Source organism: Hyperolius riggenbachi, chromosome 2 (assembly GCF_040937935.1).
Source record: "Hyperolius riggenbachi isolate aHypRig1 chromosome 2, aHypRig1.pri, whole genome shotgun sequence".
Lineage (NCBI taxonomy): Eukaryota > Metazoa > Chordata > Amphibia > Anura > Hyperoliidae > Hyperolius > Hyperolius riggenbachi.
Genome location: NC_090647.1, coordinates 289,792,773 through 289,817,145, shown reverse-complemented (window position 1 = coordinate 289,817,145; position 24,373 = coordinate 289,792,773). Strand labels below are relative to the sequence as shown.

General features: G+C 40.3%; 1 protein-coding gene across 5 annotated transcripts in view; it reads left to right on the top strand.

The window, feature by feature from the left end:
- Positions 1-24,373, top strand: part of CSMD2 (CUB and Sushi multiple domains 2) — a 1,291,405-nt gene that overhangs the window by 1,246,697 nt on the left and 20,335 nt on the right. For all 5 annotated transcript variants that reach the window (XM_068268938.1, XM_068268934.1, XM_068268936.1 and 2 more), the window contains 11 exons: positions 3,469-3,651; positions 7,228-7,404; positions 7,568-7,747; positions 11,608-11,781; positions 11,877-12,050; positions 13,495-13,568; positions 16,468-16,579; positions 19,068-19,247; positions 20,819-20,884; positions 21,965-22,126; positions 23,450-23,562. In XM_068268938.1, the coding sequence (XP_068125039.1) occupies positions 3,469-3,651; positions 7,228-7,404; positions 7,568-7,747; positions 11,608-11,781; positions 11,877-12,050; positions 13,495-13,568; positions 16,468-16,579; positions 19,068-19,247; positions 20,819-20,884; positions 21,965-22,126; positions 23,450-23,562 (1,595 nt within the window). The remainder of the gene's footprint in view (positions 1-3,468; positions 3,652-7,227; positions 7,405-7,567; positions 7,748-11,607; positions 11,782-11,876; positions 12,051-13,494; positions 13,569-16,467; positions 16,580-19,067; positions 19,248-20,818; positions 20,885-21,964; positions 22,127-23,449; positions 23,563-24,373) is intronic.

Here is a 24,373-nt window from a genome sequence, read left to right as displayed (position 1 = left end):
TTTTATTATTTTTTTTTTTCACAAAGTGTCATTTTTCACTAACTTGTGACAAAAAATAAAATCTTCTATGAACTCGCCATACACCTAACGGAATACCTAGGGGTGTCTTCTTTCTAAAATTGGGTCACTTGTGGGGTTCCTATACTGGCCTGGCATTTTAGGGGCCCTAAACCGTGAGGAGTAGTCTAGAAAACAAATGCCTCAAAATGACCTGTGAATAGGACGTTGGGCCCCTTAGCGCACCTAGGCTGCAAAAAAGTGTCACATGTGGTATCGCCGTACTCAGGAGAAGTAGTATAATGTGTTTTGGGGTGTACTTTTACACATACCCATGCTGGATGGGAGAAATATCTCTGTAAATGACAATTGTTTGATTTTTTTTACACACAATTGTCCATTTACAGAGATATTTCTCCCACTTAGCATGGGTATGTGTAAAAATACACCCCAAAACACATTATACTACTTCTCCTGAGTACGGCGATACCACATGTGTAGCACTTTTTTGCACCCTAACTGCACTAAGGGGCCCAAAGTCCAATGAGTACCTTTAGGATTTCACAGGTAATTTTGCGACATTTGGTTTCAAGACTACTCCTCACGGTTTAGGGCCCCTAAAATGCCAGGGCAGTATAGGAACCCCGCTAATGACCCCATTTTAGAAATAAGACACCCCAAGGTATTCCGTTAGTAGTATGGGGAGTTCATAGAAGATTTTATTTTTTGTCACAAGTTAGCGGAAAATGACACTTTGTGAAAAAAAAAACATTTAAAATCAATTTCCGCTAACTTGTGACAAAAAATAACATTTTCTATGAACTCACCATACTCCTAACGGAATACCTTGGGGTGTCTTCTTTCTAAAATGGGGTCATTAGTGGGGTTCCTATACTGCCCTGGCATTTTAGGGGCCCTAAACCGTGAGGCGTAGTCTTGAAACAAAAATGACCTGTGAAATCCTAAAGGTACTCATTGGACTTTGGACCCCTTAGCGCAGTTAGGGTGCAAAAAAGTGCCACACATGTGGTATCGCCGTACTCAGGAGAAGTAGTATAATGTGTTTTGGGGTGTATTTTTACACATACCCATGCTGAGTGGGAGAAATATCTCTGTAAATGGACAATTGTGTGTAAAAAAAATCAAACAATTGTCATTTACAGAGATATTTCTCCCACCCAGCATGGGTATGTGTAAAAATACACCCCAAAACACATTATACTACTTCTCCTGAGTACGGCAGTACCACATGTGTGGCACTTTTTTACACCCTAAGTGCGCTAAGGGGCCCAAAGTCCAATGAGTACCTTTAGGATTTCACAGGTCATTTTGCGACATTTGGTTTCAAGACTACTCCTCACGGTTTAGGGCTGAGGTTTAAGGTTTAAGGGGCCCAAAGTCCAATTAGCACCTTTAGGCTTTACAGGGGTGCTTACAAATTAGCACCCCCAAAAATGCCAGGACAGTAAACACACCCCACAAATGACCCCATTTTGGAAAGTAGACACTTCAAGGTATTCAGAGAGGGGCATGGTGAGTCCGTGGCAGATTTCATTTTTTTTTTTGTCACAAGTTAGCAGAAATGGAAACTTTTTTTTTCTTGTCACAAACTGTCATTTTCCGCTAACTTGTGACAAAAAATAATATCTTCTATGAACTCACTATGCCTCTCAGTGAATACTTTGGGATGTCTTCTTTCCAAAATGAGGTCATTTGGGGGGTATTTATACTATCCTGGAATTCTAGCCCCTCATGAAACATGACAGGTGGTCAGAAAAGTCATAGATGCTACAAAATGGGAAAATTCACTTTTTGCACCATAGCTTGTAAAAGCTATAACTTTTACACAAACCAATAAATATAGGCTGAATGGGTTTTTTTTTTAATCAAAAACATGTTTGTCCACATTTTTCGTGCTGCATGTAAAAAGAAATTTTACTTTATTTGAAAGATGTCAGCACAGAAAGTTAAAAAAATCATTTTTTTGCCAAAATTCATGTCTTTTTTGATGAATATAATAAAAAGTAAAAATCGCAGCAGCAATCAAATAGCACCAAAAGAAAGCTTTATTAGTGACAAGAAAAGGAGCCAAAATTCATTTAGGTGGTAGGTTGTATGAGCGAGCAATAAACCGTGAAAGCTGCAGTGGTCTGAATGGAAAAAAGGGTCTGGTCCTTAAGGGGGGTAAAGCCCGCGGTCCTCAAGTGGTTAACTTTTTGTCTGTTCTGAAAAATGTATAAAAAAAGAGAAACTGGCAAACAAAGAATTCGTCCTACCTAATGCGCGGCTTACTATCTGGTACACCTGAGCCCAGGCTTAAGCACCTTGAATACATGCATGCTAATGAGCAGATGTAAAAGCTACTCAGAAATGCATAACCCAATAAAGGCCTTTTGTCTACCAATCAGTCCCAAAGGTGGACTTTTGCTGTCGGCAACCGTAAAAAAAAAATCTTTGTAATGGAATTCTGAAAAAAATATGAAAAGTCCTATTGTTTCAAAATAAATTGTCATTCAAAACTCAGGCATAGCTTCTGTTGACTCAAAAGTTCTTAAGTTCAGATACATTTTAAAAACCTACGATACACTACTGGATGGATTTTAGATCAGGTAAGATGTGAGAAAAATATAAGGTGCCCTTAGCACACATGAAGCCAGCAGATACATACTGTATGTCCCCTCTAAAAAACTCAGAAATTGTTGGTTTTGCATAATTTATGCATATGAGATAAAGCCCTGGAGCCACAGAAAGGCCAATTTCATTCTGGGTCTTCACACTATCCGTAGGTGCAAGTGCATCCTACACAATCAGTGAGCACCTTCACAGTGGGAAACATATCTGACTACATATACGTAAACTTAAGAGTGAAATTACCTGAGGTCATCTGCAGGACTTGAGGAGATGGTGTCTGGTCGGGAAACCACCAGAAGATTCTGTGTTGCTGCACACACCTGATATTGGACTGATATTGATTATTTGCTTTAGTACCACTGTATTCCTCCTTATATCCCATCAGATGTCAGCAGCAGACATTTGATGGAATCTGGATCTAACTGCTGCTCAATGCAGTACATAGATATTGGAAATGTCATGTGAATGCCACATCTGGAATACAGCAGTCTTCCCAATCAATGGCCTATCAATATTTCAATCAGGTGTCAGTCGAGTTGACCCTGGTGTTAAATAGATTTTTGTTAGATTTAGTAAATATATTGAAAATAATGAAGAAAGAAAGTATAGCATTATAGTGGTCTTATATTTACTAATGGCAGGACTGGGGATTGTCTGACCATTTCTAGTTAATACTTACATTCATTTTACTTTCTTCTATAAATAATAACCATAATTTGAAAACAAATTTGTGTCCCTTAATATTTTGCAGTATGAATGAGACTTTTCACAAGTAACAGCCCTGTACACAATTCCAGATACATTTTAATAATATACATCCTGTTTTATCTTTCATGGCAGGAGGGAACGCTGGCGAGTGTGGCGATCCTGGAGTTCCATCACATGGCATTCGCCAAGGGGATGACTTTACTATTGACAGTGTGGTGCGGTTCAGCTGTGAGGCTGGGTATCATCTACGAGGTTCTGCAGAGAGAACATGTCTGATAAATGGATCTTGGAGTGGATTTCAACCCGAATGTGAAGGTATGTTGTAATAGGGCCCATAAATAACCCGTGATGAAGTTCAAGCTTTAGCATAAGTTACTGTATCGCTCTCTGTATTCACCTTTTTTACACATATAATTTTATAGGTATACTTACACGCAGCACACACAAATATGCACAGCTACCTTAGACAAACTGAACAAAGCATATGGTAAAATCAACTACATAATCAGAATTTCCCTGCAATGAAATATACATGTGAAGACTGAAGACCATGAGTTGTTTCAGAGATAATGGAAATGGAAGTTTCAACTTTACTTGTAAAAGGCAAATTTGGCTCCACATTACAAGTCTCCTTATTGATATTTAAGGTGATCAGGTTGTTCCCTAACAGGGAGAACCTGGACGGACCTTACTTTGCATGTCATACTGTATTTATTCTAGAATAAAGACAAGAAATAGAGCGCCCTCAGAAAACCAGTGGTAGGAAAGGCAGGGATGCCTGGAGTAATCTCACCTTGGGAAGTTGCTGGCAAGCCTGTACAGGTTTGTCCAGCGATTGCGCATGTGAATTGCATATGGGCCCAAGGCTGAAGTGCTGCAATCACAAAAACATAAAGAAAGGTGGCTGGTTGTATTATTTCATCTCATAGCCAATATGTGCATGTACAATGTGTGTTTCCATAGCCAAAACGTACATTGCTCTTTGCCTTTGCAAAAAGCAGGGCAATCGAACTCTACTCTTTGAAGAACATTTTTACCAAAAAGTGAAATCAGTCCACTAGTCATAGCAACCAATTGGAATTTAGCTGCTTCATGTGATCATGAGTCCCCAGATCAGATTCTTTTTAACTGCGGGGGGCTACTTTTTCCCTTTATATATTTCAAGTTGTAAGTGTTGGAATAAATATGCATGTTAATTTTATTAAAAGATGCTAATTTGCTTTGTGTGATTTATCAGGTTACTTTCATGTCACTATTCCTCTAGAGGAGGTTTTTACACATTTATATCATCAATCAAGAAACTCGATAGTGTCTGTCTTATCCAAGGTGCATAAATTAGCAGATGGTAAAAATGACAAATCTAAGCAGCACATACAAATTACAGTTACTAAGAATAGCGTAGCTTAGAAAGAAAGTATCTTCCCCTTGATTAATTTTGCTGTAAGGTGTCACCAAGCGGGGAGAATGTCACCACAGATTCTGTTTATCGTGGTGCCATATGCAGGATAGACTATCTGCCTTATCTCTGTCAATGTCACATTGCGGCAGGGGGAGTGGCTTCCACGCCCCATTTACTTTGGTTCTGTGCCTGCGGGTGCTTTATAATTAAAAACAAAAATGTTCTGTTTTTATGGCAATCCTTCCCTCCCTCTCCTGTTCCCAATCATTGACATCGACATGCATTAGTGATATTACATCCTTGGAATGTCGTATTAAAAGAGCAAGATTTAAACCCATCAAGAATCCATCAAGAGAGCAAAACATCTTTTATTGGCAGAAAAAAAGTACTGCAGAATGTTGTCATATGGAAAGGCAAATAATCTGAACTGTGTGCAGTAAGGGAAGGAGGATCACTTCTATGAAATAAACATTAATTAACTTCACAAAAAAAACATTTGTAAAGCACTTTTCTCCCATAGGACCTAAAGATCAGTACATAGTGATGGGTTACAGGGAAAAAAGTGATGTGATCTTAAATGCCAGATTAAACGGGTGGCTTTTCGGTTTTGATTTAAATGCCTCCATGCAATGGATTCCAAAGGGTAGGGAAAGCATGGCAGAAGGCTCTGACTCTGAAGGTTTTTAGCTGGACTTTAAGGGTGGTCAAGGTATTGGATCATGTTGATCTGAGGTTGTGGGATGTGTAATGCAGGTGCAATAAATCCTTCAGGGATCCTGGGCCTAGGTTTTGTAGGGATTTAAATGTTATCATGCCAGTTTTGAAGAAGATTCACCATTTTATTGGTAGCCAATGGAGTAAGCAAAGGATTGGTGTTATGTGGCAATGGTGGGGTTGACTTGCTACCAGTCTTGCTGCAGCATACTGTACTAGCTTCAGCCAGTGTAGGTCTTTATTTGGAAGCCCTGCATAGAGGGCGTTGCAATAGTCCAGCTGTTAAGGTGTGAACTAGGGTTGCAAGATCCTCTGGAGGAATGAGGTCCTTAAAGGGACTCCGAGCACCTCTCATGGGCATGCCTTTAAGACTCCAACCAGTACTGCAAAGTACTTAAAGATGCATACCTTTCTGTAGCTTGTGCTCTCCTCTTTCATGATGCCTGAATCACCATTCTACACCAAATAGTTTTCGTTCGATTTCAATTTAAAAATCACGGCTGCCATCTTGGCTATGTTATAACTTCCAGGTCACCCCTTTCTTCTCAGTTAGAGAAGAGCATCACTGAATGAAGAAGGCAAAGGAAATGACACGCATGGCCATTGCAAGAGGCTCCTCCAGAGGGGTCATAGCACAACTTTGTTGGAAGTCGTCTGTCTTAACCACTTGAGGACCCCCTCTTTACCCCCCCTTAAGGACCAGCGCTGTTTTAGCTGATCTGTGCTGGGTGGGCTGTGCAGCCCCCAGCACAGATCAGGGTGCAGGCAGAGCGACCAGATCGCCCCCCTTTTTTCCCCACTAGGGGGATGATGTGCTGGGGGGGTCTGATCGCTCCTGCCTGCCTGGGTGTTGCGGGGGGGGGGCACCTCTAAGCCCCCCTCCACTGCGAAATTCCCCCCTCCCTCTCCTCCCTCCCTTCCCCGGAGATCCGAGGCTGCACAGGAACGGATCTGTCCTCTGCAGCCTCTAACAGGCTCCTGCCTGTCATGTGACAGTGATCCCCGGCCGCTGATTGGCCGGGGATTGCTGATCTGGTACAACGCTGCTACTGTTAGCAGCATTGTACGAATGTAAACAAAGCGGATTATTTCCGCTTGTGTTTACATTTAGCCTGCAATCCGCGATCGGCGGCCCGCAGGCTATTCACGGAGCCCCCCGCCGTGAATTGACAGGAAGCAGCCGCTCGCACGAGTGGCTGCTTCCTGATTAATTAGCCTGCAGCCGGCATGCAGAACTGCGTCGCTGGTCCTGCAGCTGCCACTTTGCCGACGCACGGTATGAGTGCGCGGTCGGCAAGTGGTTAAAGGCATGCCCATGAGAGGTGCTTGGAGTCCTCTTCATTTTTTCAATATTCCTTAGATGAAAAAAGGGAATGTTTCACAACAAGTGAAATTTGATTCTTAAAGTTTAATTCCCAGTCAGTAAACTAAAGCTGCCCACAGTGTTGTAGCTAGTAAGGAATGAGTACCCTTCCCTCAGTGGTTCTGACTGAGTCTGGAGCTGCTTTGCTGCTAGGCACTGACCTTTGATGACAAGAACCCCAATTTTGTTTGTCTCTTGAAGCTCAGCTAAGCATGTGTTTATTTTGAGAATGGGGTCTGTCATGTCGAGTTGGAATTACAAATTTAACTGGGTGTCATCAGCATAGCAGTGGTATGTCAGACCATGTTTTTGGATGATTTTTCCAAGTGGCAGCATGTATATTGTGAACAACAAAGGGAATAGTATTTAGCCCTGGGCACTTCCTTGAAATTATTTTATCATATTTTTTTTGCAGTTGTGTCTTGTGGAAATCCAGGAACCCCTAGCAACTCCCGTGTGATCTTCAATGATGGCCTGGTGTTTTCCAGCTCCATTGTTTATGAGTGCCGTGAAGGGTACTTCACCAGTGGACCGTTGCGGCGAGATTGCACAGTCAATGGTACATGGGCAGGCAGTCCTCCGGAGTGTGCAGGTAACTGAGAGCTTAATTTTTTGCTATCATTGTAGCTTACTGGCCAAAGGTGAAATGTTTTAAAAATTGTATTTCAGAAAAATGGTGTGAATTGCAAGCCTACAAGGCAGAATAGTCCTTGTGATACAATTGTTCTTTTCTTTCTGTTATCATGTTTACATAGTAATTAACTGTGGCGATCCTGGCACGCCAGCAAATGGATTACGACTAGACAATGATTTCCGCTATAATCGCACAGTGTCCTTCCAGTGCTTACCTGGATACATGATGGAGTCAGATCGAGCACCAACACTGTACTGTACAAAAGATCGCATCTGGAATGGCTCAAAACCTATCTGCAAAGGTGAGGAAAAGGAGTCATTGCATTGGCTCAAAGCATATATATATATTTATTATAGGTTATTGTTATTCCACACCTGTATATGCTATGGCAAGGATCTACTCTTTCTAGGCACCCTTTCCTACTTGCTCATAGAAGAGCTAGTTTAAAATATTTTGAATATATATATATATATATATATATATATATATATATATATATATATATATATATATATATATATACACACACACACACACACACACACACACGACACAAGTTGCGTATATCATCCCCACCTCAGGTACTAACAGCAATCCTGTGGTGGCTCACCACTTTCACGCTTCAGATATGAAGTGGCCTTCCAGAAGCTTATTACACGTCTGTGTATATAACATTAGGTAAATACACAGCATGTTCCCGATATCAGCCACTCCTTTAGGTATATAGAGACCAAGTGAAGACAATGCACATGTATACTGGACATAGTGAACCGCACGCCTAGCATAGCTGACTCATGACCCACTGTATGTCTGTATGTGTGTGTGATCCAGTGAGTTAGATGTGGCGTTAGGACTAAGGACAATGAAGAGTGAAAACAGAATTAGTCTAACTGAAAAATAAAATATAAAGTTCCTTTTATGTTTTTTATAATTTTTATGGACATGCATCTATCTTTTGTATATTGTTCTCCTCCTTATAAAGTTCATTTTATGTTTTCATCATTTATTTTCTATAGACATGAACCCCAAACAAAAAAGACAGAGCCACAAAACAAGGTCAAAAGTTTTCGCCATGGAAATATATATGTACTAACTAGCGTACGGGGGGTTGCAAAAGTATTCGGCCCCCTTGAAGTTTTCCACATTTTGTCACATTACTGCCACAAACATGAATCAATTTTATTGGAATTCCACATCAAAGGCCAATACAAAGTGGTGTACATGTGAGAAGTGGAATGAAAATCATACATGATTCCAAACATTTTTACAAATCAATAACTGCAAAGTGGGGTGTGCGTAATTATTCGGCCCCCTGAGTCAATACTTTGTAGAACCACCTTTTGCTGTAATTACAGCTGCCAGTCTTTTAGGGTATGTCTCTACCAGCTTTGCACATCTAGAGACTGAAATCTTTGCCCATTCTTCTTTGCAAAACAGCTCCAGTTCAGTCAGATTAGATGGACAGCGTTTGTGAACAGCAGTTTTCAGATCTTGCCACAGATTCTCGATTGGATTTAGATCTGGACTTTGACTGGGCCATTCTAACACATGAATATGTTTTGTTTTAAACCATTCCATTGTTGTCCTGGCTTTATGTTTAGGGTCATTGTCCTGCTGGAAGGTGAACCTCCGCCCCAGTCTCAAGTCTTTTGCAGACTCCAAGAGGTTTTCTTCTAAGATTGCCCTGTATTTGGCTCCATCCATCTTCCCATCAACTTTGACCAGCTTCCCTGTCCCTGCTGAAGAAAAACACCCCCAGAGCATGATGCTGTCACCACCATATTTGACAGTGGAGATGGTGCATTCTGAGTGATGTGCAGTGTTAGTTTTCCTCCACACATAGCGTTTTGCATTTTGGCCAAAAAGTTCCATTATGGTCTCATCTGAACAGAGCACCTTCTTCCACATGTTTGCTGTGTCCCCCACATGGCTTGTGGCAAACTGCAAACGGGACTTCTTATGCTTTTCTGTTAACAATGGCTTTCTTCTTGCCACTCTTCCATAAAGGCCAACTTTGTGCAGTGCATGACTAATAGTTGTCCTATGGACAGATTCCCCCACCTGAGCTGTAGATCTCTGCAGCTCGTCCAGAGTCACCATGGGCCTCTTGACTGCATTTCTGATCAGTGCTCTCCTTGTTCGGCCTGTGAGTTTAGGTGGACGGCCGTGTCTTGGTAGGTTTACAGTTGTGCCATACTCCTTCCATTTCTGAATGATTGCTTGAACAGTGCTCCGTGGGATGTTCAAGGCTTTGGAAATCTTTTTGTAGCCTAAGCCTGCTTTAAATTTCTTAATAACATTATCCCTGACCTGTCTGGTGTGTTCTTTGGACTTCATGGTGTTGTTGCTCCCAGTATTCTCTTAGACAACCTCTGAGGCCATCACAGAGCAGCTGTATTTGTACTGACACATTAGATTACACACAGGTGCACTCTATTTAGTCATTAGCACTCATCAGGCAATGTCTATGGGCAACTGACTGCACTCAGACCAAAGGGGGCTGAATAATTACGTACACACCCCACTTTGCAGTTATTTATTTGTAATCATGTATGATTTTCGTTCCACTTCTCACGTGTACACCACTTTGTATTGGTCTTTGATGTGGAATTCCAATAAAATTGATTCATGTTTGTGGCAGTAATGTGACAAAAGGTGGAAAACTTCAAGGGGGCCGAATACTTTTGCAAACCACTGTATATGTTTAGCGAAAGATAACCATGGCATATTGAAATGAAAAGCAGACAAGTTATCCACAAACATCAACCAATAATTTATTAGGAACATACACAGGTATAAAAACAATTAAAAACACATGGCAGAACAGTGAGCAAAGCAGATCAGAGTATCAAAAATTCATCGATATAGGTACAATAATGTAGTAGGACAAGCTGGATGAGCAATATCAAAATATCAAACTTAACCACTTAAGCCTATCTGGATGAACAATCTTGTCCAGATAGGCTGCGCGCGCTCCCGCCGTCCGGGTTCGCTCCCGCAAAGTCACCCGCAGAAAAACCGACAACCTCTTATCAGAGGCTGCGGTTTTTCTGAGTAATAAAAAAGTTTCCCGTCCTAATTCTTGTTCCTGGAAGTGAGATCGATCGCTCCTAGGACTTTTTGACTGTGGCCATCTCGTGGCCAAATAGTAAAATACACCCACATCCATTTTTTATTAAATAAACACATTATTTTACATTTAAAATTAGCTGTTTACCTCCCGCACCAAAAATTACCCAAATCAAATTTTTAATAAAATTACAATAAAATAAAACACAACATAAATAGTTACTTAAGGGTCTGAACTTTTTAAATATGCATGTCAAAGGTGTACTGTATATTAATATATTTTTTTTAAATTATAGGCTTGTAAATAGTGATGGACGCAAATTGAAAAAATGTATCTTTATTTCCAAATAAAATATCAGCTCCATACAATGTGATAGGGACATAATTTAAATGGTGTAATCAGTGGGACAATTGGGCAAATAAAATGCATGTTTTTTAATTACAGTAGCATGTATTAATTTCAAACTATAGTGGCTAAAACCTGAGAAATAATGAATTTTTTCCATTTATTTCTTAATATTCCTGTTAAAATTGATTTAGAATAAAATAATTCTTAGCACAATGTACCACCCAAAGAAAGCCTAATTGGTGGCGGAAAAAAACAAAATATAGATCAATTCATTGTGATGAGTAGTGATAAAGTTATTGGCAAATGAATGGGAGGTGAAAGTTGCTCAGATGCAAAATATGAACAAACCTGTGGGCAGAAGTGGTTAAACTAGCAGATCCTATGTACATATCAATCGGGAAGTGGCCCCATTTACATATAAGGAAATCATTGTACTATGAAAAATAAGAAACTCAGACCTTAGGCAGGGATTGGTGTTCTGTGTGTGCCTGCCTGCTGCCCTTCTTACGCGTTCCGCACTGCCTGGATGCTTCCTCGGAGACATGAACCTATTTTTTGTATATTGTTCTTATAATCTCCCCAAATTTTGATGTCAGTTTCATATATTGTAATCATATTTTTCTTCATTGCTAGAACAATAGCCTGACAACATCCTTAATTTACATTGAGCTCATTATGTATGATGAGTATTTTATTTTTGCCTTAACAATAATGATCACCTTCCCTGTTTTTATCAAACACAGCTATTACTTGCCCTTCTCCTCCCTCAATCCCCAATGGAAAAGCTGTAGGAACAGACTTCCTGTGGGGCTCCAGCCTTTCATATGCCTGCGTAGAAGGTTACCAGCTCTCCTTACCAGCTGTCCTGACCTGTGAGAGTAATAGGACATGGGTAGGAGAAGTTCCACAATGCTTCCGTAAGTGAATTTTCTTTATGTGCAACATAATGAGTGTTTTAGATTTAGTGTTTAAGATAACTTTGGACATAACATTGTATTTGCTCTATTTACAGCTGTGTTTTGTGGTGATCCTGGGATACCTGCTCATGCACGTAGGGTAGACAGAGGATTCAGCTACCGTTCCTCCATATCTTTCTCTTGTCCCCCTCCTTTGGTTTTGGTAGGATCATCACGAAGGTTTTGCCAGTCTGATGGATCTTGGAGTGGAACTCAGCCTAGTTGTATTGGTGAGTTATTGAGCATTGTGCAATGGCTAGTGGTGTTCATATCTTGTACAGAAGCTAAAGGGACAATGTCCATTACCTACAATAACTGACTGATAGACTAAAGCAGGTCATCCTTTAGAAAAGGTTTCCCCTTACAGAGGAAGAATGATATAGAAAAACAATAAATATTATTTTCTCCAAAAGATTTAAATTCAAGTCATAATCCTCTGTGGCATACCCAGAGCTATCTAGCTTAACATTTTGCCGACCGCATCACGCCGGTGGGCGTGGCCGCGGTGGCAGCCCTAGGACCGTCTAACACCAATTGGCGTAAAGTCCTGGGGCTCTGTTTTGAATGAGATTGCGCGCACGCTGCGCACGCATCTCATTCTCGGAGGGCGGCGCTCCGCACCCCCTTCAGTCTCCGAGTAGCAATTGACGCTCGGGAGACTGTTAGACGGCGTAATCGCCGTCTAATTACCCGTACAGCGATGCGATCAGCAGCGCTGTACTGAAGACAGCCGTGGCACACGGCTGTCCCCTACTGAGCCACAGAGGTGATCAGCTGTCATAGGCTGAAGCCTATGACAGCTGATCACAGGGATTGGACGGCGGGGGGAGGTTGGGGAGTATACAAGGGGAGGAAAAAAAACACCATTTTTATTTAAAAAACACCCAAATAAACATACCAAAATAAACAAACAAACACTGGGGGGGGGGGGGGGGGCGATCAGACCCCACCAACAGAGAGCTCTGTTGGTGGGGAGAAAAGGGGGGAGGAATCACTTGTGTGCTGTGTTTTGCGGTCCTGCAGCTTGGCCTTAAAGCTGCAGTGGCCAATTTAATGAAAATGTGCCTGGTCTTTAGGGGGGTTTAACACAGCAGTCCTCAAGAGGTTAATGATGACCCCTGCCTTTTCTGGACCACCTGCAGCTGTTCCGACTTACAGATGAAGCTCTCTTCATCTAAGGTGGCAACAAGGCTTGGATTTGTAATAGCGATTTTTCAGATGCCATCACCTTTTATAAGATGAATGCAACATATATTAGCACTGGTCTCTGATTATTAGTAATCACTATTGTTATATATTGTCAGGGGATATAAGGCAGAAATTGGGCTCTGTCATTACAACTTCATCTGACTATACACTAAAAGATTTGAGGTAAACCAAGTAAGCAATGTATGCACTATGTGCCGTCGATCTGCCACTGCTCCCAATTGATATCTTCCAACCAGTACAATCGACCGATTCAACTGATTGTGGCCGAAAATTGATTGGTCGATCGGGTCAGCATGTTTGGGCATCAGTTTCTAGCATATGATCCAATCGGCTGGATATCGATAGTAAAAATTTACTTCACGTATTAATACTACCTGTAGTATTTTGGTCAATTTTTATATTGGTATTTCAATCTAATATTGCTTTATGTAGAGGAAATTGAGCTATATTGTATTTGCTTTACAGATCCTTCTCACACAACCTGTTCTGATCCAGGAATCCCAACATTTGGAATGCAGAATAGCTCTCAAGGCTTCCAGGTACAGTACCAACATCTCAGTCATAGCATGTGGAAAGAGACAAGGCTCCCTTTAGCGAAGCCAAGGAAAACATATATTTTTTTTTGCCCTCCAAAAGCTATCAGTTGCACAACTGCTCTCTGCCACCTGTCCTACTCTGCTATTTGAATGTGGACATAACAGGGTTCTGATCAAGTGCCTCTTAAAGGTTTATTTTAACTCTATGTCAATATCAGAAATGCCATTTTCAGCAGTGATTCAAAGCAGACTTAGAAGGAAAGAGAGGAGTGTTTAAAGATTACCAGTAATTACAGCAGAATGTTTTCAGTGTCATTGAAAGGGTAAACTTACTCTACAAATAATATCCTCTTCAGACTACCATCCTGTGTATGTAAAAAGCACAGCCTGTATATTGTTGAATGGACAAGTTGTTTTCTCTAGATACACCTAATATCCTATATGGAAGCCACAAAAAGATATTATATTGAAAGCTTAATCTTTTCATACTGTGGACTAACATGGTACTATTACTAAGATTGATTATAATAACTTGTATAACTAGGGGATACTTTTTTATTTAAAACGGCTCCTTTAGGCTTGGCCCATGCTTGGTCCATTGCCCTGCAGTTTTGACAGAACAAGTAGTGGCCAAAAATGGATGGTATGAAGCATGCAATGACTTTCTTTAAGCCAGATAACACTTGTCTGTTTTTGATGTATTTGTTTTGTTCGTTGTCCAAGGACCTCTTATGTATAAAGAGACTCAGATAATATACAGTATGGTTAGCATCCACAGCCATCATCCTCAGACAACCTCTATTTTGCTGGTGGCCATACTACAGATTTGGGTCCATCATTCGATTCTAACCATTGAAAAACAAATCCCCCAACTGGCCACCTCATTTTTTGTAATTCACTACTTGGCTAAGATACTCTGACCTTTGTGACCAAACAGTTGCTTAGCAAATGGCAAAGTTGCCAGCCAGATGTGTTGTTTTCTTCTAAACATCCCACCCTCCTCTCCTTCATAGGATTAGATAGAAAAAATTAACCCAAATTCCATCACCATTGACATTAGTAGTGTCCAGATTCAGAGACTGCACAGTGCTGAACATTTTACCTTTTGTGCAGCTGGCTAAATATATAATCTAAAATTGTGCCATCTTGTTTTATCTTACCAGAATCTGATTAAAGTATGTTCAGTTTGTTTACCTTTGTACTACATAAAGTGTGACATTTGACAAGATTCTATATTTGATGTCCAGCTTAAAGCTCTGCAAAAACACATTATGTAATTGTGTAATAATAATAATAATAGCATTTCATTTTTTTCCACTGTATTATCTTTATTAAAAACTGTCCTGTTATTGAGCAAGAAATCACAGTGTCTGTATTATTTCCAGGTTAGCAGTCTCATGTTTTCTCCAGTTATTGCTTCATTATGTGTAACTGATGGTAGATACAGCTGACTATTCAATATACTTTCAGAAAAGGTGAACGCTTTATGAATGATGAAATTTTCGGCCAGCAGTGCTGAAGCTCAGAGAGATGCATAGTCTACAAGGGGACAAAGCAGTGCTGCATTCTTCCAAAAACTTTATGGCATTTGGCAGTGCTGTTGAAGTTTCTCCTTGCCTGCTGTACACAGAAAGTTATAATCAATATGTAATATATGCAGCTTAGACATTGTGTACCATATGGCTATTTAAATGTCATCTGCAATACTGATTTAGTATTTAAAAAGAGACTTTCCCATTAAGTACTTGGACATTTTGTGTGCATAGTAAAGTGACTAAATTCCCTTATGGACATAAAGTACACCTGAATTCAGAAGGATATATTAAGACCGCCATATGTATTCCCTTATAAACAATACTAGTTACATGGCTATCCTTCAGATCCTCTGGCTCTAATACTGTAAGCGATTGATCCCGAACTAGCAAGTAGATCAGATGTTTCTGACTAAAGTCTGACTAGATAGAGTTTAATCCAGATATTACTATAGCCAAAGAGATCAGCAGGATGCCAGGCAACTGGTATTGTTTAAATGGAAATTAATATGGCACCCTCCATATACCTTTCAGTTTAGGTGCCCTTTAAAAACTGGGATGTTAGCTCCACAATTTAAACCAAGGACGCCACTTGGTTTGGGGGTGAAACTTTGGATGTCCTGTTGAATTGTATTTATTTCTGCAAGATAAAGTTCTAAATTCTTCTTTTTTTTTAAACAAAATCCCTAACCCATTGTATATGTGAAAACACCTGAGTATTGTATGTGCTTTACAACATGTGAATGGCATCCTGGAGGAGTCCAAATCATTTTCTGTTGCCTCAGGTTAATGGATATAAATACAGAGGTACATATATTTTCCTATGGATGATTTGTGCTCATTGTGGTTGTGAAAACTATCAGCGTAAATGTGGAAGTGGTCCACTTATAGTTTATAGTTTCCACAATAGTAGAACCATGTTTATAGAAATTATAGGGTAAGTGTATAATGACTGCTAAATCCTTATTCTCTCCAGCACTGCAAAACATGCACTGCACATGACTGGCTGCCAATCAGAGCCTGAAAGTATGCAGTGAATGTCGCATGTCGCGATTAAAGATTAAATAGCAAAAGCCACAGTGCTCTGATGCTAAGAAGAGACATAATAGACAGTGGCTCAATGAGCAAGTGCTCCTAATTGTAAATCTGACCCAGCCTGCCTTATGCAGAATGACTCGGACAAGTCACACAAAGCTAGAAACAGCAATGCCAAAAACAACCAGCTAAAAACCTGTCTTCATTAGTTGTTGTATACTGCCCTAAACTGAGTACTGGTGCTCATTCTTTTATAACCTAGTGTCACATTTTATACAGTGTTTTGAAACATGCCTTAGCTTGCAGACATATCTGTGTTTTTCTCTAACACACAGGTTGGAAGTACAGTAATGTTCAAGTGTCAGAAAGGCTACCTGTTACAGGGCTCTACCACAAGAACTTGCCTACCGAACTTGACTTGGAGCGGGGCACAACCCGAGTGCATTCGTAAGTAGGCCTTTTACTACAGTTTCTGTATGATCTCAAACAACTTGTTTTGTTCTATGGTAACATACTTAAAAGCATATCATTTGTTTGGACAGCAATATATTAATAGCATACTGTATTCTGGGTTATACATTTACCCATATTTTCAGTGCTCAGGAGAGCTCTGTACAGTGCCACACGTTTCAGCACCTCTTTGGAATCCAGACACTGCTCTGGTTGATCTGAAGGATTGTTTTAATTTTATGGACCACTGTTTAAAATGTTTTTATGAAAACACTGTTTTCAACAGTTTACTGTTATTAATCTAGATAAACAAATACAGGCTACTTAAAACCAGTTCCATTCTGGGAGATCTTTTGCAATTGAATTTGTAAATTAAGTCCTGTGTTAAACATGGTGAAATGTGGATAAGTGGTTTAATTTCAGACAACTTGGAATTGAGACATGGGGCTTGATTCACTAAGACAAATAGCATGCCTTATCAAAGTTAACAGGCTTTATAAGAGTTAAAGGGAACCTGAAGTGAGTTAAATTATTTAAAATAAACACATGACGTAGCTGCAAATGAATATTATATACTAACCTCACCATCAGTTCCTCTCTGAAGCTCACCATTTTCTACTTACAGTGATCCCTTCCAGTTCTGACAATATTTTGTCAGAACTGAAATATACCAGTTGCTGTCAGTTATATATCAGCAGCTGTCAGTTACAACTGAATGTGCCAGGTAATGTCCATGTTTCCCTATGGCTCAAGTGGGTGATATTACAGTTTAACAGTGTGCTAACCAGGAAGCTGTTATGGGGTAATGGCCATTTTTATAATGGAGGACAGAGAATTCCATTGATCACAGTGGACAAATGGTACGCAGAAGAGCAGAAAGAGATTGAGGAGTAGACTACACAGGAGATAAGTATGATCTGTGTGTGGTTATTTTGACTTTTTCTTTTCAGTTCAGGTTCTCTTTAACACACTTTATCAGAGTAGCATAGCGAGCGCTATGAACTTATGACTGCTAATTGGCATTGACGAAAGCTCCACTCGTCCTGCCCTGAGCCCCTGCGGGTTCGTATTGTACTCTGATAAGGCGTGATAACGTTGATAAGGCGTGTTAACTTTGATAAGGCATGCTATTTGTCTTAGTGAATCAAGCCCATACAGTATAAACTATGTTTTTTATTGTTTTCAGTGTGCTTTTAAAGTTTTTTAAGCACTTCACCTCCAAGTGTTTTTTCCCTTAAAAAAACAGAGCAATTTTCACCTGTAAGCGCTCCTTCCATTCATTCGCCTATAGCTTTATTACTGCTTATCACAACAAAACAATCGATTTTTTTCCACAGGTTTATACGATATATACTCGCATATAAACCAACTTGTGTATAAGCCGAGGTACCCACTTTTCCCTACGAAACAAGGAAAAAGTGACTGACTTATGTATAGGCCCCTCCCCAGTATAGCCCCCTCCACAATAGCCAGATGTGCCCCCAGTACAAGGCAGCCTCCCTCCCCATAGCCAGATGTACCCCAAGGATGATACAGCTGTGTCTTAAGACGTCGCTAGATGGCATCATAGATATGAGACACAGCAATTTCCACACAGGAAGAATTCCCGATCATTGCCACGGTCATTGACACATTGCTTGCATGCTCCGCTCAACAAGTCAGGGTAGACTTGAGCAGCGCACTTTGCACCATGTTGCAGGGGATGGGGGGGGGGGGAACAGACACAGCAGGGAGCCAGCTAGCAAGAGCAGGATCACTAGTGCATAATCCTTATGATCCTCTGCCTGTAACAAAACCTGCTCCATTATCTGTTCTGCTGCACTGACTCGCATATAAGCAGAGGGGGGTAATTTTTCAGCACATTTTTTGTGCTAAAAATTAGGCTTGTGCGGGAGTATATAAGGTAGGCTTTCTTTTGGAGGGTACTATTTGCTAAGAATTATTTTATTCCAACTGCATTTTAACAGGAAAAAGAAGAAAAAAATGGAAAAAAAATAATTATTTCTCAGTTTTAGACCATTATAGTTTTAAAATAATACACGCTACCGTAATTAAAACCCACACCTTGTATTTGCCCATTTGTATTAATGTTTAAAGAAGAATAAATCATGTACTGGCCAATTGGAGTGCTCCTTTTTAAGATGTGAGTAGAAAATTGTCTACATGTCCTTGATGATGTACTTGTGAAGATAGAGAGACACAGCCTTCTGCTTTTGCCATGCTACTCAGAATGTGTGGATTATTGCAGTTTCTTAGGGCATAACAAGGCAGATGTACTTTAAAAAAAATGTGTTGAAAGTTTCCAACATTACAGTAAATACACAAGGCAGATGTACTTTAGTAATATTATTAGCTTTGTCCTATCTTGTAATATGACAGCTTTATTTTAACAGATATTGCTATGTAATATAGTTAATAGCCACATCATATTGTTCTCAAATGCTGTAGTCCTTTACTAATAGAACATATTCTTCTTTTTATGTAGCTCATAATTGCCGACAGCCTGAGACTCCCCCTCATGCTAATGTGGGCGCACTGGACCTACCATCTTTGGGTTACACTTTGATCTACACTTGCCAGTCTGGTTATTACCTGACCGGGGGATCTGAGCACAGGACCTGCAGAGTTGATGGAAGTTGGACTGGGAAGCCACCAGTGTGTACAGGTATGGCACATTTGCGTAATAGCCTTTTAGATACACCAACAGATTGGGACCAGGCATTTGCTTGATCTAGGTTACTGAAAAAACTTTTTCTCAGTTACCTGAAGACACAACACTTAAATTGTGACTCAGTTTAGAATTTAGAATGTACCTAGGTTACAGTACACATATGCGCAGTTTGATGAAGCATACCATACTTTAACCCTTTTTAATCCGTTTTAGTGATCGTAGGAGTGCAGAGCAACGAGATCTGGCTGGGTCTTTACCTCCTCATATTAGAGCGAGGAGGCAACCCAGCATCAGTGGTTGGCAGGATTGGTGCTTACGTTGCACATGTAACAGTGTAATTAAGTGATGCAACGTAGTACCAAAGGGATCAAAATGTCAGACTTTGTCCGACACTTTAATCCACATTGGCTGACACTGTGCTGGAGTAGATCTGGCAATGGCACCCCTGGCAGAGAGCCCAAATACACCCACCTAATATTTAAATGATGTGGTGCAGCAGCGGAGGATGGGGTTGGTGGTAATGAGAGTGTTGGACTAAGTCTGACACTTTGACCTAAAGTGGCTGTTCCAGATTTTATCCAGCAACAGCGGCCTTAGCCGCAGTCATGTTTTCCTGTGTCTGACTTTTTCCAAAATTGGGCCTATACTAGAAAATGCCAATGTCGGACATAGCCCGACATAGGTTTGGAAAGGATTGAATAGGTGTGATCTGCTTTTTCGGTGATCACCTTCCAGGTGTTCCTGTTGACCTGTTATCACAGTCTAAACAATAAACAATGGTTTCTGTGCGCAACTCCTCAAACACAACCCAATCTCATCAAATGCTGCCGATCCAAATTGATGCTCAATGTCAATTCATAAATGTGGAGCGTGTTTATATGTTTTTATCTATGAGGATCTGAGGAGAAGGCTGCGAAGAGCCCACTTGCGACCAGACGGGCTGGTGTTTTTTGACTGCACGCATATGATCATTTATTATGATCTAAGGAGCTGGTGAGTGATCTCACAAGCGGTGTGGTGGTGGATTAAGAAGATAGCAAGTTATTTGAACAGATTGGGAATCCATACTGCGCTGATCACTATAGACTACATTTGTTATCACAGTCTGCTAACACTAATTCCGCAAGTGTAGATTTGCTATCTCTGCTTGGTTTAGTACAGGTGTACTTCTACCCATCCTTGTGCATTCAAGCAGCATTATATGGACCTCTGGTCAATCAATGTTGGGATTTTCTTATCAAATTGTCAATATACATACAGGATACAATTAATAACATTAGGGTACCTATTAATCAATATGTCAATTATTTAGCCGACCAGGTCAGTCACTATTGGTTCCCAATGTATGGCGATTTGTGCATATGATTGCACAAGACAAAAACATGCCAACATATACTATAATCATGATCAGGTTTTTGGAGTGAACATTTTAAAGAATGGTGATCAGATCTTGTGGCAACCATTGTAAAAGTCTATACATGAAGTACATTTAATATAAGCTTTAATGCAATTGTGTGCTAATATTTATGACCATCTCCTAACATGTATGAGTGTTCTTTTAACAGCTGATGTCAGGCCCAGTGGAAAACCTATTTCTCCAGCTAAAGAGCCTCCTATCCCAAAAATATCTGGTAAGAACTTTACATCTCTGGCATACTAGCTTAATTAAATGAACTCGCCTCAGTTAATAACTCTCCCATCTAGAGAGCAGACTTTTCTAAGCATATGGGAAAACATAAAATCAGGCCCATGTGAATGCCTATGGTTTTTCAGAGCTAAAGAATGTTAATGAATATAAGTGATCCAGAAAACTTGGACTGACTAGTTTGGTGCAACTGCTTAGTAGTGATAGCCTTCAAACATTTATGGTAGGGACCCACTATAAGCGCTTTGCAGGAAATCAAAAAGCGCCCGAGATTACCCAATTCATGGAAGTCCCACAATTCCCTGAGCAATCGCTCTCTGGCTCTGCAGACTCTAATGGGATCGCTCCCAAAATGCTGTTTGCAGTGATTTGCGACAACTTGGCACTGCTGTAAGTGGGACCACCCCATAATGTTCCAATTGTGTAGCGTTTGCAGGCGCTCCCAGTGGGTCTCAGACCTAAGTGAAGCAGCTGTAAGACAGCAGGTATCCTGGATTTATGTTACTGCCGTTGCACAAATGCTAATTTAATAACCTTTCGGCAACTCTCTTACATGATATGACCCAAAAGGGTGAATGCTGTTGCTAACCAAGAGCTGACATTTTTTTTCATAAATCCAAGACTGGTTTGCAGGATCACTTATGTTCTCTAGTTCAGGAGAAGCTTATTAAATAAGGCCATTTAGTCTTCATAACATCAGGTGAAGCAATTCCTAGCGTAGTGACCTTCAAATTCTTAGATATCCGTATGCAGTGCTATAGCAAGAATGCACCGAAACCTCAAAAAGCTGTACTTTAGTACTTTTAACACAGTTCAGTGCTCATGTTGTAAAATGAATAGGCTCTATTCTTATAAATAAATATTTAATTGACTGTAATAGGTTACTACTGCAATATTTTGAACTGATTTTTATGTGCAGTGAATAATGTCAGCTAATGTAAGTGGCACAGTTTACGTTTTTGGGGCCTTTGGCAAACAAAGATGTTAACATGAGAGTTGGCTATGATTTATTTGCATTTATTGTAGTTTATTGCTGAGATAGTATAGTTTAATATTACCTTTGCAGTTCCTGCAGATGTCTTTGCGAAGGACTCTCTTTGGAAAGGATCTTATGAATACCAAGGAAGAAAACAACCGGCGATGCTTACTGTCACTAGTTTTGATCCTGGGAATAATAAAGTTAATGCCACCATGATTGATCACAGTGGGGTGGAGCTGCAAGTGTCTGGTGAGTGTGGACCTCTGATATTTTAGCTGAAGTGTTGGGATTTTGTACAGAAAAGACCTGAGACCTTTGGAAATTATATTGTCTTATAAAAGTTAAAGTAGCCATATATCTAGCTACGATGGGCAGATTCGACCAAGAGACAAAACTCTCTATAGGATCTGATTGGAGAGAGATCTGTTGGCTGCCCATACACTGCAGGCCGATTCCCAGTCAATTTCATGTGGAAATTGATCCGTAATTGGCCTTGTGCACCACCTCGCCATCCCCCCTAATGGGCCCGACTTGTCCTCCGCTTGCTCCAGGCTTTCTGTATGTCCATACACATACAATCAGCTGGTCTATGAGCAGCACAGCACAATGCTAGACTGTAAATTTAATGAGGATATTCTACAATCTTAAATAGGAACTCCAGTGAAAATAATGTAATAAAAAAGTGCTTTATTTTTACAATAATTATGTGTAAATGATTTAGTCAGTGTTTGCTCATTGTAAAATCTTTCCTCTCCCCGATTTACATTCTGACATTTATTACATGGTGACATTTTTACTGTGGGCAGGTTATGTAGCTGCTGCTAGCTGTTTTGGCTGTTAGAGACAGCTGTAAACAGCTAATTCCTGTCTGTGAACTTTACATTGTAACAAACTGCCAAAAGTGCCGCGGTCCCAGAGATTCTTGTGGGAGGGGTTTTCAGCACAAAATCAGTCATACAGCGCCCCCTGATAGTCTGTTTGTGAAAAGCAATATATTTCTCATGTAAAAGGGGGTATCAGCTACTGATTGGGATAAAGTTCAATTCTTGGTTGGAGTTTCTCTTTAACATAGTTCCCCAATGTTACCTGTAATTCCCTGAAAGTGCTGACGTGCTGAGCAAAAGTTATGCAGTATAGGGGAACAAGATCTTTCTTATCTACCCTGTGTTTCTCCTCCTTTCAGACCTCTATCAGCTCTGCACTTAGTACAGAAAATTTGCACAGTTTGAGAAGCGAGATTAGAGGTAACCACTTACCCTCTGAGAGCTGGTGACCTAGCTGATAGAGAACCAATACACTGGTTAGGGAAGGCATGGAAGGAGAGACCACTAGCTATGCAGAACAAGTGGGACAGTAGAACATCGAACATAGAGGGAGCAGAGGTGGAGCAGAGGAACACTGGCCACAGTGAGTGGAGAAAGAGGCTGCCAGCTATTCCTGGATGCAAGTTAAGCTTGCTATAAAGCAGGGGAGTAGGATGGTTGGACAATGGGTTATAGTGTATATTTACAACTCTTACCTTCGTCAATCTCACCATTTATTTATAAAGGTCTATTCTTATAATTGTATCAGGTATTTTCAAAAAGGAAGAATTTCACCTACTTCTTCAAGCATATCAGATCCGGGGGCCCAAAGAGATTGTTATGGAAAAGTTCAAGATGGATAGCTGGGCCTTGGATGGCCATGTAAGTCACATGTTTGTACTAATTCTGTATGTCAGGAGATTAACCAATGTTCATATTGTGGGCTTATCTTCTTTCCTTTCATATTGTCATATATGGTTCATAAGCATATATAAGCATAGCAGGATTGTGTTCTGTAAAGTAAGATTTTCATATCTAACATTAAAAACTACTGTTCTAACAATGTGTCAAACTGATATCTCATTGAGATGGCTCAAAAAAATAGAGACACCCCTTATTTGAAAGTAGACCAATCCAACAGTGATGTAGAGTGATGTAACAAAGCAGAGTTGCTTATATAAGGAACGCTCAACTTCGGATGACATAGTCATCACGGAAGTTAATGTCAAAATGAGTAAGTCGAAAAAATGAACTGTCTTTGAATGAGGGATGATCTTCGTTGCAAGAAGAGCTAGTGCTTGCATCTCTGTAATAATGACTCTTTTAGGATTTTCTTGCCCAAGAGCATATCAAGTGTTTAGAGAGTGGCAGTTGAAAAAAAATTAATGTGATAAGGACTGTTATGGGGGAAAACGGTTGGTGAACAAGAGAGGTGAAAAGTGAGTAGCACACATGGTCCGCAACAACAGAAGAGCAGCAACACAGCAAATTACAGCTGAATACAATGCAGGTGCATCACAATGCATATCCAAACACACAGCAAGATGGACTTTGCAAAGGATGGTAGAAAAATTTCAGATCCTTGATGGTTACCTGTAACCTCCAAGTCTCTGAGAATGAGAGAGACAAGAAGCCCAATGGTGCAGTATCATTAAACAAAGGGATGTAAGCACACGTGTATACATATTATACT